Source organism: Crocuta crocuta, unplaced genomic scaffold (assembly GCF_008692635.1).
Source record: "Crocuta crocuta isolate KB4526 unplaced genomic scaffold, BGI_CrCroc_1.0 scaffold219, whole genome shotgun sequence".
Classification (NCBI taxonomy): Eukaryota; Metazoa; Chordata; class Mammalia; order Carnivora; family Hyaenidae; genus Crocuta; species Crocuta crocuta.
Genome location: NW_027551572.1, coordinates 7,060,660 through 7,081,943, shown reverse-complemented (window position 1 = coordinate 7,081,943; position 21,284 = coordinate 7,060,660). Strand labels below are relative to the sequence as shown.

General features: G+C 38.9%; 1 protein-coding gene across 2 annotated transcripts in view; it reads right to left on the bottom strand.

Annotated features, from left to right (window-relative positions):
* Positions 1 to 21,284, bottom strand: part of MAP3K20 (mitogen-activated protein kinase kinase kinase 20) — a 177,979-nt gene that overhangs the window by 96,569 nt on the left and 60,126 nt on the right. For both annotated transcript variants that reach the window (XM_077751112.1, XM_077751113.1), the window contains exon 3: positions 6,041 to 6,128. In XM_077751112.1, the coding sequence (XP_077607238.1) occupies positions 6,041 to 6,128 (88 nt within the window). The remainder of the gene's footprint in view (positions 1 to 6,040; positions 6,129 to 21,284) is intronic.

Genomic DNA, 21,284 nt, shown 5'->3' with positions numbered 1-21,284 from the left:
AAGAAACAAAAAAAAAAAAAGAGGCAACAAAATTTAAAATATATAAAATAATTAATTATTTCTGGGCCAAAGAACTCTCAGTTGCAACTGTGGAATGTCACTGAAAAGAAATCTTCTAAAGATCCCTTTAAAAAGCAACATAGTTATGGTTACAAACATGCCTTAAGGGACTAAAATATCCAACAATCCTAATGTTCTGCCACTGGGTACTTGTAGCTTGGGATGAATATCCAGAGATAGCATTATAAACAGAAATCCAAAAGCTACTGAATTTCAAACATCTCAGACTACAGTGAAGATGGTTTTGTGATACTATGATTTACATTAAGAAATATGTATTTGTTGGGGCACCTGGGTGGCTCAATAGGTTAAGTGTCTGACTGGCTCAGGTCATGATCTCATGGTTCACAAGTTCGAGCCCCATGTTAGACTCTGTGCTGACAGTTCGATGAGTCTGCTTTAGAGTCTATGTCTCCCTCTCTCTCTCTGCCCCTCCCCAGCTTGTGCTCTGTCTCTCTCTCAAAAATAAACATTAAAAAAAAAAATATGTATTTATCTTCTTCCTGTTTCTGAAACACAACTCCAAAAACCCATGGAATTTTTTAAGCAATAAGAGTAATGGGAGTATCTTTTGTTATAGGTGTTTGTTCTTGGTTCCTCAAATAGCTCCAGAGCCATCGAGGTAAAAGGAGCGTCTTGCTGGGGTGCCTGCGTGGCTCAGTCAGTTAAGCATCCAACTTCGGCTCAGGTCATGATCTCACAGTTTGTGGGTTTGAGCCCCACGTTGGGCTCTGTGCTGACAGCCAGCTCAGAGCCTGGAGCCTGCTTCAGATTCTGTTATCTCTCTCCCTCTCTCTCTGACCCTCCCCTGCTCACGCTGTCTCTCTCTGTCTTGTTATTCATAACAAACCCCTTTCAATGACATCTGGGTTTATGTTAATGAAGTGACTTTTGGAAGGTCCCTAAGGATAAAGGCTATTTGCCAGGAGAACCAACCAAGACACTAGAAGCCACCCCTCTGCCCTTCCCCCAGTACACATGCACCTCTGGGGAGGGGAGAGGGCTGGAGGTTGAACATCACCAATGCCAGTGATTCAATCAACCATGCCTATGTAATAAAACTTATATAAAAATCCAAAAGGATGGGGTTCTGAGAGCTTCCAGATTGGTGAAGAAGAACATATCCATATGCTGGGAGGGCTCACCCCAAACTTCAAAGGGACAGAAACTCCTGCACTCAGGACCCTTCCGGACTTCACTCTATGTATCTCTTCATCTGACTGTTCATTTCCACCCTTTAAAATCCTTTGTAATAAATAAGTAATCTAGTAAGTAAACGGTTTTTTCCCTGAGTTCTATATTTAATCAAATCTAAGTAGGAACCTCCTATTTATAGCCAGAGGTCAGAAGTACAGGTGACAACCTGAATTTGAAAGTGGCATCTGTTGTGGGGGGAAGGCACTTTTGTGGGACTGACCCTAACCTGTGGTATCTGATGCTGTCTCCAGGGAGCTCACATTAAAATGGAGTTAAAGTGTAGAACACGCAGCTGGTGTCACAGAATCACTTGGTGTGAAGTACCGTAACTGGGAGTGGAGGGGGCATACAGCGGGCATCTTCCATCTCTAATGGGATGTACTCTGAAAACCAGGCTAAGATAATTGAAAACTGGATTCAGATAATAAAACAAACATGGATGGAGAAGATACATGATTAAATAAAATAGCTTCATGAATGTGAGGGTCCAAGAAAGGCAGCAGTATTATCTTATTTCATATAAAATGTGATCAATAAATACGTGGGGAAGAAGGCATATAATTCTTTCATCCTTTTGGTTTTCTCACTGGAAATTAAAGACTCGTCATCTACACATGTGATTATATGCTTTACAAATCACTTCACTTCTCCTAGAACACAGTTTAATGGACTTTGGTATAAAGTATTTGTTTTAATTCTTTCAAAAATATAATTAAGAACCATATTAAATAAACATTTTCTTTTTATTTATTTATTTTTAATTTGGGAGCGTGTGCATGTGAGAGCAGGGGAGGGGGCCAAAGGGAAAGAGAGAAAGAATCTCAAGTAGTCTCCAAGCTCAGCATGGAGCCTGATATGGGGCTTGATCCCATGACTCTGGGATTATGACTTGAGCAGAAATCAAGAGTTGGCCATTTAACCACCTAAGCCACTCAAGAGCCCCTCCTTTTGATTTCTAAGGTAATTTTTCCCTTTTAGTTTTAGGGCAATGACAGCTGGTTCTGAAAATTGTAAACATATAGTCAGTCTTGTGAAAACAAATACCATTACCTCAAAATCTCTTTATAATAAAATATTATAAAGACCAAGCTTAGTTTGGATTATAAAAGAACAAATAAATTTAGGTAAATGTCTGGAATTTTGTTATAACAAGACATGACATCTGTTTCTAATTGGCTAACAAGAACAGACCAACACAACAACAAAGTATGCAAATAAGATATGTCTGTGCCTAAAATAAGTCAAGGTCAAGGTCAAGGAAATGAGATCAGGCACTTAAAAATTAAGATGTTTTCCATGGTTGAGTTTAATGAGAATTTGGGCCTGTTGAAGAATCATGTAGAACTAGTATCCTCCTCTCGTAGGGTAGTGGGAAGTGGTCATGAGAATCAGCAACAAACTTAAGAGGTGACAGCAGCTTTAGACACAAAGATTTAATTCCCTAGGCCTCTGGGACCCTCAACCACTTCCCTGGAGTCCTGGGACCCATTCTGCCTCCAGGTCCTCGGTGCCACTTCTTCTCCAATGTGGCTACAGAAGAACTACATGACCTAGTATCTAACAACCCCACCTTCCTCCCCAGGGGTGATCTCACCATTACACTCTCAACCATCAAGTTTTGTGTAAATACTTGTAAAGAAAAAAACGCAAAAGATAAAAGAATGGGAGTAGTACAGAATTAAGAGGTTTCCAAAGATCAAAGAAAAGGTGATCCATAACTGTATCTTTTCTTTTGACTTTGTAGTCTGAGATTTTAGTCACTCCTTTCTTTGTAGGTCTGGGGTAAAGAGGCTCACTTCCCCTCCAAGGGAAATAAAGTGGCAGTTGCCTCTAGGACTCTTCCTCAGGTCCTCCCATAAGCAGGTTTTCTAAGTCTGTGATGCAAAGTTTCAGTACACACACACACACACACACACACACACACACACACACACACACTCCCACCCAGAAATCATCTATTCTAGTACCTTCATTCACACTGGAGAAAACTGAGACACAGGTCATCAGAGATCCATTAATGCAGCTTTGGCAGAATCATGACCAGACCTGACATCTCTCAATTCCCACTGCAGAGTTCATTCCATTCCAACACTCTGACAAATCATTCTTTCAAGTCCTCTGTATGAGTGACAACAGCTGCTTGCTGCATCGATCTTTTCTATTAATAAACTCAAGTGGGATGGATTCAAGTTTCCCCCCTCAGAACCCCAACATCAGAGAAAGCTGACAGAGTGCAAAAAAGGGGAAGCCAGATAAGCTGGGTGATCAAGGTCTATGTGCCTGTTTGTCTCTCTGTTCTCTTAACCTCCCCATATGAAGACTTATTTGTGCTCATTTCAAGAGGCAGAATAGCTGTTGTCATCCCCACCCCATCTGATCTCCCCAACTAGGCTCAGTTGGAAAATGGACGGCTGTCCACGCACAGAACATGGCTTGATCTTCAAGCTGCAGAAGGTCGTTTGAGAAGTTCACATTTCTTTGGTAGATACTTGTAAACAAACCATTAAAATCAGCATTTCTAGAAACAAAAATAATCTTATCAAAGTAATATATTTTAAGACACCAAAACTTGGCTAAGAAGTGTCTTTAATAATCAACCTCACAGGTCAATAAAGAGCCACAAGTACACAATTTACTATTACCTGACAACTGTGAAATTTAAAGAAATGTTTAATGTTAATAGTTCCTTAGTACTGGCTCTACACAGAAATAGACATGGATCTAAAAAGAATTAATCAATTATAACCAAAGAGGTGGGGTAGGTCTAGGTATGAGCAGGGAATGCTAGAGAGGTGCATGATATAAAGGACCAGCTAATCCATAAATTAAAAAACACAACAAACAAAACAAAACAAAACCCCACCAAAATAAAACCAAATTTACTCAGCCAACTCCTTGGATCTTATCTTCCTCTTTTGGATGAGAAGACCCAGGGTGAGAATGCTGGCTAACAATGAATGTGTTTCACATTCTCCTTGGGACTCAGAATAAACTCTTGGAAAAAGGAATACACACCATGACTCAAGTCCCTTTTTTTATTCCTCATCCTCAACTTCAGAAACTAGAAAACTTCATAAATGGTCCACTGAGTTCAGTAAAGCTAACGTCTTCCTCTCCGAAGCATTAAATGTCAAGGGTACAAGACAGAAGCATAGTATCTAATCTCATTGGAACGCCACACTTTCGTCTGCTACATAAGAATAATTTAAGCCACAAACGAGGAACAGAAAAGTGGATTCAGATTTTTAAGGTAAACCTAACTAGTTAAAAGTAAATACGATGGACTAGGAAAGGGGGAGCAATATGGTACCGAGGATAGGACAAGGTTTAATGTTAATCAGAAATATGACATAAGGGTGTTAACCACGGTTTACACCCTAACACTATAACTCATTCTTGGGTATGCAGGTTAATAGGAAATGTACAGGCTCAAGAGTAGAAACTACCACATTACCCCATTTTAGGTAGAGACCTAAAATACAGATAGCTAAATAGGGATGAAATTCCCTCCATGTAAGAACTTGGGTAAAAATGCTATTTATCAGAGTAAGAGTATGTTAAACTGCTCGCTCTTCAAAGACAGAAGTCATGGCAACCATGTCCCTTTGAGGGGAAGAACCAGTGCCCCGAGCCATCTAGAGCCTGGGTTGCATTTAAGAAGAGGCCCTTCTTCAGAGCCTGGAGCCTGCTTTGGATTCTGTGTCTCCTCCTCTCTCTGCTCCTCTTCGTCTCATGCTCTGTCTCTGTCTCTCTCAAAAATATTAAAAATTAAAAAAAAAAAAGAAGAGGCCCTTCTGTAGAAAGTCAATCTGAGAAATTTATACTAGCGGTTCTACCACTAGCTGGATGACCTTGGGAAAGGTACTTACGTTAGAGTTTTAGTTCCTCATTTCTGAAATAGAAATTACTTTACCTATCTCATGGGGTTACTGTAAATATAAGATAATTTATAAGAAAGTACCGAATCCAAACCTTTTTATTGAGTGTCTTTTGTTATTACTGTCTATAAAGACAATTATAGTTGTTACCACTATAGCAGAAGACGACAGGGTTAATCTTTTAAGATTTCTTGTTACTTTTTTGTTTCAAAGAACTGCCATGATAAAGACTGTGACCAAAGTCATTTATTTTAAATTGAATGTTATATTTATTACAGACCTAAAGCTGCTCATTAGATCATACAAATGTGCGCACAAACTATTAAGAATGTGTGTCTTTGTTTTCATATGGCAACACTTCTGTGTGCTCCTTTCTGGAAAGGGTATTCCCATCAGTTATAAACTGCTGCTCCAAATGTGATAATTTAGATCAAGGTCATTACCAACCGAGATGACCAAACCTGAAAAATATCGTTCTCACGTCAGAGACCTTGAAGAAAGAATGCTCTAAGGGGATTAAAATACCTTGCAAAGAATTACAACATGAACAGCTCAAGAAATCTTAATTTGTAAAAGGTCACAGAGTTACAAAAAACATTGCTCATTTCAGCTAATTAAATGAAATTTTAGTTAAACGGCACCTTTAAATATTGGTATTGCAGCTGCGAGTGCATTTAAATAGCATTTACGCAGATATAATTAGCACAATTAAACATGGGTAGAAGTGGAAACACCATTCTTAATTATATTGATATAATCAGTTTTATTAATGCTTTATAGCAACAGAAGTGACATCTGACAGTAGCACACAATTCATGACTGAACCTAATATTAAGCATTTTAGCATATTAAGGAATCCAAAGCCAGGTAAATGGGGAAAGAAAAGTCAAATGATGCGTGCCTACCTGTGACAATACCATAGTTGGGAGGTTCAAGAATTACTCCGTAAAATTGGATGATGTTTCTGTGACTGAGGACACTGAGTATTTCTGCCTGTACAAAAATCAAATACAAAGTTACATTAAATTTCACACTTAACAAAAGTCTCATAAAATAGGTTTCCTATTCAATTTCCTTTAACATACATTTGCAAAGATATGTGTGCTCAACAAGTATAGGATGCTGATAGAACTCTGTCTTTAGCAGCATTCTTAAAAGTTTAAGAATTAAAAAAAAAATTTTAATGTTTATTTTCTGAGAAAGAGAGACAGAGTGTAAGTGGGGAGGAGCAGAGAGACAGGGAGACACAGAATCTGAAAGCAGTGGGGCTCAAACTCACAAGCCGTGAGATCATGCAGGACCTGAGCTGAAGTTGGACGCTTAACCAACTGAGCCACCCAGGTGCCCAAGTTTAAGAATTTCTGGGGGTACTTGGGTAGCTCAGTCGGTTAAGCATCCGACTTCGGCTCAAGTCATGATCTTACGGTTTGCGGGTTCAAGCCCCACGTCAGGCTCTCTGCTGACAGGTGGCTCAGAACCTGGAGCCTGCTTCAATTCTGTGTCTCCCTCTCTCTGCTCATGCTGTCTTTCTCAGAAATAAATTTTTAAAAAACATTTAAAATACGAATTTCTGTCGAAACTTTCTAAAAATGTAAAAAGGAAATGGGGTTGAAGTGGCAACAACAGAGCTGCTTCCTAGCAGGCCGGCATAGCTGGTAGTGGAGGAGGAGGAGGGGGAGGAGGGGAGATACCATGTTTATTTACAGAAAGCCCTCTTCTGCATCATGTTTTCTGCATCATGTCTTCTGGGAGACTCAAGACTGAACTTCTATTGGATGGGTGAAGAGTCATGACAAAATTAAGGAAGAATTTCTAAACTATTACTGAAATAGATTCAGGTAATACCTGCTTATATTATTTAATCATTCAATTATATTGTTGCTCTTGTGCCACATGCAGCAAGGTGCTGTCAAGGAAGTTAAGGGTGAATTCCTGACCTTCCAACAGTGATTTGATAGGGAAGCCATACTATACTAGTAAACTGTATTGCAGAGTGACATCATAAAAAAATAAATTTTATTTATTAAACTTAATTTTTTTTAACAAAAAACAGAGCTACCACATTGTGTATCTGCTAATGTCTGTAGAAAGACATTCTCTAAATTAACTAACTTGCATGTAGTTACCAGTTTTATGGAGATAAAATATTGCTGATCAGGAATTATAAATACAGTTAGATACAAAATCACTTAAGTACAAAAAACATTTAATATTTTTTAAATGAAAAGCATGTTACTGGCAGTAAGTAAAGAGGAGACTTAAAATTCCCCACTTCAGAAGAGGTATCAAGAATGTAAGCAATTAAGGAAAAATGGACAAGGCTTGGTTAGAAAGAAGACTCCCCCTTGGGAATCTGCACAATGTGTTGTTTTTTTAATTTTCTTAAATGTTTTATTTATTTCTGAGAGAGACAGAGAGAGAGAGAGGGAGGGAGAGGCAGGCAGTGTGAGCAGGGGAGAGTCAGAGAGAGAGGGAGATGAGGGAGATACAGAATCCGAAGCAGGTTCTGGGCTCTGAGCTAGCTGTCAGCACAGAGCCCGACGCGGGACTCGAACCCACAAACTGTGACATCATGACCTGAGCTGAAGTTGGCCGCCCAACCGACTGAGCCACCCAGGCGCCCCTGCACAATGTAAGTGTTATTTGTTATAAATTTCTGTCATGGGATAAGAAATGAGATTTCATTACAGTCAGAACTAAGGCACAAAAGAGGAGTTTAAGGGTTGCCATGGGGTCAATATGGAATCAAGAGAACGGAAAATTATTATCGACTGGTTGAGACGTTTATCAAGGTTTCTTTGACAATGTTTTTCTTTTAGTGATACAAGTGCTGAAGGGGACTATCAAAACATTTCTTTCACACTGAGTGCCTACTGTGTGCAGAGGACCTGTGTTCATCAAACAGCCTGCTTGCCATAGTTTAGTTTTCCAAATAGAAAGAAAACGCATTAATTGGGCAAGACAATTATTCATCTGTATGGCAATCCTATTTCTTATTAAGAAACAATAAATGGACTTTGTTGTTAAACAGAGTTCATGTGAATTTTGGAAAACAGAAGCCCCCTTGTTTTTTTTTTTTTTTCTTAAGTTTATTTATTTAGAGAGAGACAGAGCCAGAGAAGTGTGGACAGGGGAGAGGTAGAGAGAGGAAGAGAAAGGGAGAATCCCAAGCAGGCTCTGTGCTCAGCACACAGAGCAATGTGAGGCCTGTTCTCACAAAATTGAGATTATGACCTGAGCTGAAACCAAGAGTCAGACACTCAACCAAATGAACCACCCAGGTGCTCCTAAGCCCCCCTATTTTTAAGGCAGATCAACTCTTTGTGAGTGAAGCATTAGAATTCAATGTGACTAATGTGACTAACTAATGTGACATTTGGACTAGTATTTGTCAAAATAGGGAGTGTTTATCCTTTGGTATGTTTTAGTATATTCTTAGGGTATCTAAATTCTGTGGCCATCAAAAATGTTTATATCAAGGGGCTCCTGAGTGGCTCAGTGGGTTGAGAATGTGACTCTTGATCTCAGGGTTGATAAGTCAAGCCCCACATTGAGTATAGAGATTACTTAAAAAAAAATGAAATCTTTACAAAAATGCTTTTATCAAGAAAGAATACAAGAATATTCCTAGGGGTGCCTATCTGGCTCATTCAGTAGAGCATGTTTTTATAGTTTATTGTCAACTTGGTTTCCATATAACACCCAGTGCTCATCCCAACTAGTGGCCTCTCCCATGCTCATCACCCCCCCTTCCCCTCTCCCCCACCCCAATCAGCCCTCAGTTTGTTCTCAGTATTCAAGAGTCTCTCATGGTTTGCCTCCCTCCCTCTCCCCCACTATTTTTTCCCCTTCTTCTCCCCCATGGTCCTTTGTTAAGTTTCTCCTCTTCCACTTATAAGTGAAAACATATGGCATCTGTCCTCTGCCAGTCAGTAGAGCATTTGACTCTTGATCTCAAGGTCTCTTAATCTCAGGGTCATGAGTTCAAGCCCTATGTTGGGTATAGAGCTTGCTTTTAAAAAAGAAAAAGTATATTCTAAATCCTTGGATGATACTTTATAATTCAGCACATGGAATTTTCAATGTTCCAACTAATTTTCATGTTTACATTTAAGATGTTGCCAAGTGATGCCTTGGAGAAATAGAATTTATCCTTTCAAGTGCTGGTAAGGATATACTGACGTTCAAATAACAGCCATTATCTTGTGTGCCACTATCATATTCATTTAAAAATTCTTTTAGTTACGAGGGGTGCCTGGGTGGCTCAGTTAAGCATCCAACTTCAGCTCAGGTCATGATCTCACAGTTCATGAGTTTGAGCCCTGTGTCAGGCTCTGTGCTGACAGCTCAGAGCCTGGAGCCCGCTATGGATTCTGTGTCTCTCTCTCTGCCCCTCCTTCATTTGCACTGTCTTTCTCTCAAAAATAAATAAACATTTAAAAAAAATTTTTTAGTTATGAAAAACTAAATTCTTATGGTATAATTAGTAAGTGAAAGACATTTTCACAGAATAAGACTTAGATTCTAATTTAATAAACTAAGAATTTGATTTCACATCACGGAAACAACATACTACTTTAGAGTGTTAATACTAGTTCTATGTTAATGGGCTTATTTATAATCAACAGAGAAAGACTAAATAAATAAGTGGTATTTACAATAAAGGAAGATCAAGTAATATGTTGTTACAAATTCAAGCAAGTTCTAATAGAAACAACTGTGGGATTTGCCAAGTAAAACCTGCGCTGTAGCAGTCAGTATCTGATATCAAGTGGATGTATTCTGTAGATTTACCTTTGTAGGAACCTGCTTGCCAACCGTTCTTTGGTAAAATTGTTGTAGTAACAAAAACTTCCCTTTAAATTGTTGTTTTCCAGATTTATATTCTGGAATACTCTAGCAAATAGACTGCCCATCAAAATAATGGATTAGTGGACTCAAAAAAGTTCACTGTTATAAAAGAAACATAATAATGATGAAGGCTAACATAATGGTCCATTGTGCCAAAAAATGTATCTTTTTATACTATCAACATCAACAAAGCCATTTTCAGTAAATGTAATTTGATGAAAATTGTTCATTTTAGCTTTATTGATTTTATAGTTTTTTTTTTTTTTACTTAATTGAAAAGTTAGTTTTGATTTTATAAGAGATAGAAGTATAAAGAGTTCTGGGATGCCTGGCTGGTTTGGTCTGTAGAGCATGCAACTCTTGATATTGGGGTTGTGAGTTCGAGTCCCACGCTGGGTACAGAGATGACTTAAAAATAAAACCTTTTTTAGAAAAAAGCACAAGTAGTTCCTCATTTCCGTTATGTATACTTTATTTAAAACTTTTTAATGTTGGCTTATTTTTTAGAGACAGAGAGAGAGAGAATGAGCAGGGAAGAGGGAGGGAGACACAGAACTCGAAGCAGGCTCCAGGCTCTGAGCTGTCAGCACAGAGGCCCGCGCAGGGCTCGAACTCATGAGGTGAGATCATGACCTGAGCTGAAATCAGACACCCAACCAACTGAGCTACCCAGGCACCCCTATGCTGTGTATACTTAAATTTCCCTGAAATAATACTTTTAATCAATACTGGAAATACAGATGACTTAATATTTCTATATACAGAACCTATATGTTTCTCAGTTTGCAAAATACCATTCTAGGAACTCAAACATGGGTATGTCAATGCTCACTGAAGCACTATTCACAATAACCAACAGGTAGAAGCAACCCAAGCATTATCAACTGATGAATAAATAAAACGTGATTTTATAAATATAATGGAATATTAGTTTAACCATAAGAAGGGATTAAGTTCTGATGCATGTTACAACACAGATGAACCTTGAACACATTATGCTAAGTGAATCAGCAAGACACAAAACAACAAATATCGCATGATCCTGCTTTTATGACATATCTTGAATTGGCAAATTCAGAGATAAAGAAAGCAGATTCAAGGTTACACCAATGTGGAGGAGAAGGGGATGGGGAGTTGCTGTTTAATGTGCAGAGTTTCTGTTTGAAGTGAAGAAAAGATTTGGAAATAGATAGTAGTGATGGTCGTACAACATTGTGAATGTAAATCATGCCACTGAACTGTACACTTAAATATGGTTAAAATGGCTAATTTCAAGCTATATATATTTTACCACGATAAAAAAGGTTTAAAAATGCTATTCTAAACTTTTGCAGAGATAATATTCTCTCTATATGTTTATACACATATATGTACACACATACCTGTATGCCCACATAGTAATCATCCCAAAGTTACACAGCTCAAGGTCTAGATATCCTTGAGTAAAGAAGCAGTTTTCCAGATTAGGATTTAAGGAAGTAAGGAAAGTCTGTGACAGACTACAACAATTTTACCTCTGGCTCAAAGACTCTCCATAAAACAAAGGGTCCCTATCTGATACAGAAGTGAGGTAACCACAGTCTACCCATTAAAAAAAAAAAAAAAACAAAACTCTGTGGTTTTGTAACCCAGAGTACAAAACTGTCTGTACCCATGCTCTGTGCTTGCAGTAAGCTACGTGACTGCTCCTACCATTTCCAGCCAGCTAATTTCTTCCTCTATCTCCCCCCCTTCCTACTTCTCTTCTTTCTTTATGGGAAGGGTTACAGAGGAGTTGTAGTTTGTTAACAGAGGGGAGGAGGTATTCTGTTAGTTTTATTTTATCTGGCCTTTCTGTATCTTTATATATGGGGAGATGAGCCAGCTGTTAGCTCAGTTTCCCATGATTCTGGAAGCCAACCAGCACACAGGGTTCAAATGGCTGATCCAGAGAAATTAAAAGAAGTTAGGTACCATAATTTAAACTGAATTTAGCTAAATATCATAATTTAAATACACTGAGGTTTAAGGGAATTTAAGGTTTAATTTTCTTCCTTTAAAGTTCTTTCAACAGTCTTAAAAGAAGATTTTAAATAAGATCTTCATCTTCAGAGCAATCCCTTTCCTTGATTCAAAACATATTTTTATTTTGGTAAAATTGTCTTTTTGAAAAACACAGAGATATAATTGACATATAACATTCATTTCAGATATAAAACATGAGGATTCAATATTTATATATACTGCAAACTAGTCATAGTAAATCTAGCTAACATGCATCACCACACACAGTGACAAGTTCTTTTTTCTTGTGATAAGACCTCTTAAGACCTACTGCCTTAGCAACTTTCAAATATACAACACAGTATTATTAACTGCAGTCACCATGCTATGTATTACATCCCCATGACTTATAACTAAAAGTTTTTCAACCTAATCCCAAATTTAAATGTGTTTAATTTTGGAGAGCTGTCATAAAATCCTTAAAGATTCTTCTTTTAAAGCCTGTTTTACATTTTTTTACATTCCACTGATACAGGTTCTATGTTTTTATGTGACATATTATTAATAAAAGTGAGTTCACTTCCTTTTTGAAAGAAAGTAAAGACACTGACAGCACTCTATTGATCTATACAGACAACACTCTAATGAAAGAAATAGTTGATGACGACCCACATCAGTAGGCTGGCAGGCTCCATTTACGCCTTAGGAACAGGTTTTTCTCCCTGGCTGTCAATAGCTATTACCTTCCACATAACAGCAGGATTGTGCCACACAGGGCCCATCCTTCTGCCTGTGATGTGACACTGACAACAAAAACAGTAGGTATAAAAAAGTCCAAGGTACACATCTACGGTCTGTGAGTGTCAACTGCTCCTTCCTGCCCCCTGGTGCTGTGACATTTAAAACATTCCAGGGACCCTGATATCAGAGTTCCTCACCAATTCCAAGATTCTCCAATTCCGTCAAAGTATGATAGTAAAATAAATAAATAAATAAATAAGTGGCTCATTCAATTTTTCAAAGGAAGTAGTGTCCTTCACACTGTGCATTCCAAGTCAAAGGCTTTCAGAGGGGCCAACATGGCAGATCAGCATGGAAGTTTTCTGCTTCTCTCATCCCTGAAATGCTGCATCAACACCAAACCATCTTGCACACCTAGAAAATTGATCTGAGGATTAACACAACAATCTGCATAATGGGAGCCATAGAACTTGGCAGGTACATGGCATGGAGAGGTGAACTGGGGGAGTGAGAAGCCGTGGAAGGCAGGGAACTGTTTTTGCTTGTGGAGAGAGGATGGGGATGGGGGAGAATACAGGAAAAACACTCTTCCCAAAAGCAGCTGGAGAGAAAGAGTGGAAACACCCACAAGGGACTGAACAAGAAGGGAAGAAAGGAGAAAGGAGAGGGTTTAAATACCATTAGGATTCTATAAACAGGGGGAGTGCAGTCTGAAACTCCGCAGCTCAATACCTGGAGGAGCTCTGATGGGAAGGGCAAATCCCCAGGAGCAGACACTGAGGTCCAAGGGATCCTCGGGCCATATGGGGAGAGGCAGTTACCCTGATGAGAGGTCTTTTGGTACAGGCTGTGTGGCCTCCCCACAGGCAGAGATCCCAGTGGACCCTGAAGAACAAACATGTTTTTCTGGTGTTGGAGTAAGGACATTAAGGGGCAGTGAAACCTGGTGCCAAATGTGTGTAGTGATTTACCACAATCCCTGAAATGCTGCTGCTACACAATCCTGCAAAATTTTTCTGGGGCAGGCTGGAAGTCTCTGGGCATCTGCAGCAGTGTGGTCATACAACTGTTCCTGGGGGCACACCAGCCATTGCTCTGCAAGACCCTCTCCCAGAGGGTTAGGGTGGGTCAAAGCTGCAGGGCTCTCAGAAGTGAGGCTGTGTGTGGAAACACAGCCCCAATTGAGATAAAACTCAGGAGGGAGATGCCACCTGGCAGGCTGATGGCTTGGTGGCAGACAGATAGAAATGGGGAATGAACAGAAGCTGGAGACAGAGGAGGGGTGCCTGACTGCTGCTTGGTGAGAGTACAGAGTTCTACTGCTAGAGACTGGGTAGCTGGGTGACACCATTTTCACCTCGCCCACGCATGTGCATACAGGCATACACATACCCAACGATCCACCCCAGTAAGCTAAGCAGTGCCATTTAATGGAGAGCAGAGCAATACACAAAGCCTCGTCCAACTGTGCCAACTGTGTTCTAAAGGAACACCACAAGTCTCTCCAACTGCTTAGTTTACAGACTATAAAGTGCTTCATAGTTTGACTTCTAGAGGAAAATGGATATAATTTCACGCATATCTCATTCTGTTCTCTGGTCCATCTATTCATTTTTCTTCTTTTTCTTTTCTTATTTTTGAATACCAAAAATGAAAAAAAATATTTTTATTTTCCGATTTTATAAAAAAATTTTTTAAGTTTTTCTACATTATTTTTTGTAAATTTTTAAATTCTATTTTACTTTAATTTCATTTTATTACATTTTATTGTATTCATTTTTTAAATTTTCAAACGTTTCTGTATTTTCTTTCTTTTTTCTCTACCAACCTGCTTTCAACAACCAAACCAAAACACACCTAGAATCTAGCATCCTTCATTTAATTGTTTTTTGTTGATTTTAATTTTTAGTTTTTATTTTATTCTTTTTCTTCCTCCAAAATGACAAAATGAAGGAATTCACCCCAAAAGAAAGAACAGGAAGAAATGACAGTCAGGGACTTAATCAACACAGATACAAGCAAAATGTCTGACCAGAATTTAGAATCACGATACTAAGAATACTAGCTGGGGTTGAAAATACACTAGATTCCCTTTCTGCAGAGATTAAAGAAGTAAAAGCTAGTCAGGATGAAATAAAAAATGCTGTAACTGAGCTGCAATCTCGAATGGATGCCACGGCAGCAAGGATGGATGAAGCAGAGCAGCTAATCAGTATACGGAGGACAAACTTATGAAAAACAATGAAGCAGAAGAAAAAAAGGGAGACTAAGGCAAAAGAGCATGATATAAAAATTAGAGAACTCAGTGACTCATTAAAAAGGACTAACATCGGGGCGCCTGGGTGGCTCAGCTGGTTAAGCGTCTGACTTCGGCTCAGGTCATGATCTCACAGTTCGTGGGTTTGGGCCCCACGTCGGGCTCTGTGCTGACAGCTAGCTCAGAGCCTGGAGCCTGCTTCAGATTCTGTGTCTTCCTCTCTCTCTGACCCTTCCCTGCTCACGCTGTCTCTCTCTCTCTCTCTCAGAAATAAATAAAACATTAAAAAATTAAAAAAAAAAAAGGAATAACATCTGAATAATAAGGGGTCTCAGAAAATGAAGAGAGAGAAAAAGGGGTAAAATGTTTATGTAAGCAAATCATAGTGGAAACCTTTCCTACCCTGGGAAAGACAGACATCAAAATTCAGGAAGCAGAGAGAACTCCCATTAGATTCCACAAAAACTGACCATCAACAAGGCATATCATAGTCAAATTCACAAAATACACAAAGAAAGAATCATGAAAGCAGGAAGGGAAAATAAGTCCTTAACCTACAAGGGAAGACAGATCAGGTTCACAGCAGACCTATCCATAGAAACTTGGCAGGCCAGAAAGGAGTGGCAGGATATATTCAACATGCTGAATTGCAAAACTATGCAGCTGAGAATTCCTTATCCAGCAAGACTGTTATTCAAAATATAAGGAGAGATAAAAGAGTTTCTAAAGGAGTTTGTGACCACTAAAACAGCCCTGCAAGAAATTTTAAGGGGCATTCTCTGAGAGGAGAAAAGATGAAACAAAAACAAAACAAAACAAAACAAAAAAGACTAAAGCAACAAAGACTAGAAAGGGCCAGAGAATACCACCAGAAACTCCAACTCTACAGGCAACACGATGGCAGTAAGTTCATATCATTCAGTACTCACTCTCAATGTCAATGTACTAAATATTCCAATCAAAGGATATAAGGTATCAGCATGGACAAGAAAACAGGATCCTTCTATATGCTGTTTACATGAGACCCATTTTAGACTTAAAGACACCTTCAGATTGAAAGAGGATGGAGAACCACCCATCATACCAATGGTCACCAAAAGAAAGCCAGAGTAGCCATATTTATATCAGACAATCTAGATTTTAAAGATGTAACAAGAGATGAAGGAGGACAATATATCATAATTAAGGGGTCTATCCACCAAGAAGATTTAACAATTGTAAACATTTCTGCTCCAAATTTGGAAGCACCCAAATATATAAATAAATTAATCAAAAACATACAGAAACTCATTGATAATAATATCAATAATAGTAGGAAACTTCAACACCGCATTTACAGCAATGGTCAGATCATCTAAACCGAAAATTAACAAGGAAACAATGGCTTTGAACAACCCACTGGACCAAATGGACTCAGAACATTTCATCCTACAGCAGCAGAATATACATTCTTCTCAAGTGCATATGGAACATTCTCCAGAATAGATCACATATGGGGACACAAATCAGCCCTCAACGAGTACAAAAAGATCAAGATTATACTGTGCATATTTTCAGACCACAACACTAGGAAACTTGAAATTAAGCACAAGAAAAATTTGGAAAGACAACAAATGCTTGGAGACTAAAGAACATCCTATTAAAGAATGAATGGGCTAACCAAGAAGTTAAAGAGGAAATTAAAAAGTACATGGGAGCCAATGAAAATGACAATCCCCCAGCCGAGAACCTCTGAGACGCCACAAAGGTGGTCATTAGAGGGAAGTATACAGCAATCCAGGCCTTCCTAAAGAAGGAAGAAAGGTCTCAGATACACACCCTAACCTTATACCTTAAAGAGCTGGAAAAAGAATAGCAAATAAAACCCAAAACCAGCAGAAGATGGGAAATAATAAAGATCAGAAGAGAAATCAAAGTCAAAGCCTTTTTCCAAAGACAGATTTGTCTCCAAAGTACCAATATGATCCAGGATCAGTATATTTCTTCAAAGTTCAAAAAGACAGGAGATGATCCCATCCTTTTTAAAAACAGAAATTACATATATATGAGAGGCTGAGAATAAAACATTAATTATGGTTATCTCTATGTAGCAGAAAAAATCATAAATAATTTTAACTTTGTAGGTATTTCCAAGATTTTTTCAATGAGCCTATATAATTTTTAATCACAAAAAGCAATATATGCATATAATATAGATGACCAGAAAATAAAGCATAAAATGAAAATATTTATTTGCATAGATATTCTGATTTTCTCTAGGACTGGATCAGGAAGAAGTAAAACTCTTTACCTGCCTTCCTAGAACTACCTTAGACATATAAAAACTAGTACATTAACCTCCAAGCCTCCAAGTTATGAGTGTCTCCTGACTTGGGTCTGGAACAAATCAGTGTTCACCTGGGGTATTTTTTAATAATAAAAAAAAAAAGTTTATTTTTGAAAAACAGAGTTCAAGTGGGGGAGGGGCAGAGATAGAAGGGCACACAGAAACCAAAGCAGGCTCCAGGCTCTGAGCTGTCAGCCACAGCCTAACGCAGCCTGAGTTGAAGTCGGACACTTAACCAACTGAGCCACCCAGGCACCCCTTTAACTTATTTTTTAATGCTTGTTTATTTTTGAGAGAGAAAGAGAGCACAAGCAGAATCCAAAGCAGGCTCTAGGCTCTGAGCTGTCAGCACAGAGCCCAACGCGGGGCTCGAACGCACAAGCCGTGAGATCATGACCTGAGCCAAAATCAGATGCTTAACTGACTGAGCCACCCAGGCGCCCCTCACCTGGGGTATTCTTGAAAAAGGGCACAGATTCAGAAAGGCCCTGAGACCACAGATGTGAGTACTGGAAACTGAAATCTAGATTGATTTCAACCTGCTCACTATCTGCACTTTTATTAAATGATCTCCTCTCACCTTCTACATTCGCTTCTGTGGCCTGCTGCCCCTTAGGGAAGCCTTTCCTATACTGCTTATCCTCTACAATATCTAGTGTAACACCACATGAGAAAGGTCAAATGCTTTATATATAAGCAGCACTCAATCTTACCTGAAGAACATACAGTATCTGATGAAAATGATAGTGTGTTGAAATGACTGCTGTGGAGAGTCTGCATTAGTAAATGTTTACTCTGAGCTGCGACATGGCAAGAGGAAGATGCCAGAGGGTGTAGATGTGCTTCAGGATGCACTGTTTTCTCACATGCACAAGGGCTACTACTGAGGCTATTATTTCATGGATGACAGTCAATAAATTACAGAACCACAGCAAAAGCCCCATCTGAAATTTATGCTCACTAGTTCATTGTTGATTTAAACTTTCAAAATGAAGACTTGTACTTAGCCTCCTGCAGGCTCTGCAGTCGAAGGCAATCCCATCAGCACAATTTCTTGAGGGTCCTTTCCTGCTTTGCTATTCCCTAAGTATGCCCTTGCTTTACATAGCACTTTTTCAGATTGAGAATGCAGAGCCTTGCTTAGTCTTAAACTTTCTATTTCTAATTTCCTACCCAGTACATTAACCATATACAGTTGAACAGATTTGAACTGTATGAGTCCACTTATAGGTAGAGTTTTTTTTATATAAATGTAGTCCAGTACTCTAAATGTAGTTTCTCTTAACTTTATGATTTTCTTAATAACACTTTCTTTTCTGTAGCTTACTTTAGTGTAAGAATATGATACATAATACATATACAAAATATGTGTAAATCAACTGTTTACATTATCGGTAAGATTTCCAGCCAACAGTAGGCTTTTAGTAGTTAAGTTTCAGGGGAGTCAAAAGTTTACACACTGATTTCTGACTGTGCTTGGGGAGGAAGGTGATTGGCACCTCTAATCCCCAATTGTTCAAGGATGGACTTTATTTCCAAAATCACCTCTGAAAGTAAGCCAATGTTTTGTCAAGTCTGCACACTTTCCATACCCACTATTCTCCCTGAACACCACGGGAGCCGCTCCCTGCTGCAGACTGAATGTTTTTATTTCCCCTAAACTCAAATGCTGAAGTCTAATCCCCAGTGTCATGGCATTTGAAGGTGGGGCCTCTGGGAGATGATTAGGTTGTAAGGGTAGAGCCCTCACGAATGGGACTGTGCTCTATAAAAGAGACCCCAGAGAAGCTCCCTCTCCCCTTCTACCATTTGAAGACACAGCAAAAAGATGGCTATCTATGAATCAGGAAGCAGGTTCTCACCAGAAATCAAATCTGCTAATACATCTTGACCTCAGACTTCCTCACCTCCACAACTATGAGAAATCACTGTTTGCTATTTATAAGTAACCTTGTCTTTAGTGTTCTGTTAAAGCAGCCAGCCTGGGCCAGTGTCATAAAAGTCCACGGCAATTCAGCCAGGTCTCTTATGAACAGGATAGGTTTAAAAAGACTCAGCCACCGGTCCTGTCAGTACAGCATACATCTTCTCTTTAGCACCATAGGGCCCAGAACTATTGTACTTATTAGCAGCAGAAGGTAAGGGATGAAGCAAAATTCTTGATTTAAAAAGTCCTAAAACAGTATTTACAAGTCTATAAGGTCAAAACACCTAGCTCTTTCAGGCAAGTCACGGGTGGAAAGAACTTCCCTTCTATTTCAGGCTCTGATTATAAACATAATGGAGGCAGAGTGTTCAGTCTCAGTAATCAAAGGACTTCCATGCATCAAACCACAAAAACCAGGGTCAAAAACAAGAAAATGCTGTTTAATTAATTGTATTTTTACCCAAGAGTATCATGGGTAGGCGCATTCTCCTAAAATAAAAGCTTGATTTCTTTTATGTTTGGCAAGATGGAAAACCAGCCCCTCTGCACCTAAAAAATGCCTTGCCACAAGAACAACTTACAACATAGGCTCAGACGATTTTCAATCCCATATTTCATCACCAGAGTGTCACACACAGGTCATGCTCTCTGACTCCCTTAAGGCTTAATGAGTCCCATTCAAGACACAGTCACATGACAAGCAGCACTCCTCACAGTTCTGTGGGTTCTTGTTCAAACATTGCCCGTTAGATACTCAGGGAAATAAAGAAGGATAAATGAACTGAATTCAGCTTCCATAATATCATATGGCTTATATTCCTAATGATGTCTGACATCAGGCAGACTTTTCTTTGGAAGGAAAATGGCTAGAAATACTAAGAAGAAAAAAGAAGCCAATCATTCTGCTCACTTGTCATGGCCCCAAGATGGAGTCATGTGGGATTTATTACAAACATCACCAGTGCTGGGAAGCCAGTGGCTTTCCTGGTAGGTTGCAGCAGCCTTCACGTGCAGCCATTCAAGACAGCAGCCTGGGCTCCTGTCCAGGGACAGGCAGCTTTCCAGTGAAGGCCGTACCCAACTAACAGCAGGCTAACCTGGCAGAATGCAAGGGCAGCTAAAACTGAATGAGACAAATAATGAAGATTCGAGAACAGGGATTTAAGAGATCTTCCCAAATCATAAAAAGGCTAAGAGATTTTACATTCTTCATGCTCACAAGAGACTGTCACTGTGATGCCATGAAAAAGTCCAATACATTGTAAACAATCTGCATTCGGTTTGGGTGACAAAACTACTTGCAAGCACCCTGCTTTCCACAAAACACCCCATGTAATTTGGTCACAGAACCACGTGGTGCTAAAATTACATAGAACNNAAAGCCCTTGAATAAGCCCTGAAGTATGAACTAATGAAGGATTAGGCTTTTAAAAGATTGAATAGCAATATAATTTACTCAAATACAGGACAGGTGAGTGGAATTTAAGTTCTAATTCCAAAATGGATGGCCCTAAAGCTGCCTTGGTCACTTCCAGAAAATGACTTTGTTGGACACAATTATCTTTCAAATTCCTCTATGCTTTAATTTTCTATCCATTTCTATTTTAAAAACCTGCTGTATTATTAGTTGTGCTTTCTACAGAGTGGGTACTCAATAAATATTTGATAAACTGAACTGAGGAAATTAACCATGGCATATTAGGACATCCTCTAGACTCCAACAGGCTTGAGTATGAATAGTGGCTCTGCCACTTACAAATGAGGAAGTTACTTAACCTGTCTGGGCCTCAGTTTCCTCATTTGTAAGACGGGGGCAGTAATCCTATCCCAGTGCACAGCAAATGCCCAGTGTTCAACCAATGCTAATTCCTTTTTCTGACAGCTTTCCACTTTCTTGATAATCAATTCATCCTCAGACTCAAGTCAACCTTGTGAGCAAATTCAGATCTCTTCCAACAGTGATCCTATGTCATATTTTGCTTATTTTAATTAGCTTCATTTATTTTAAGTGGACTTTCCATGTTTAGTTAAAAATATTTCTATGTTTTTACCTAAATACAGTAC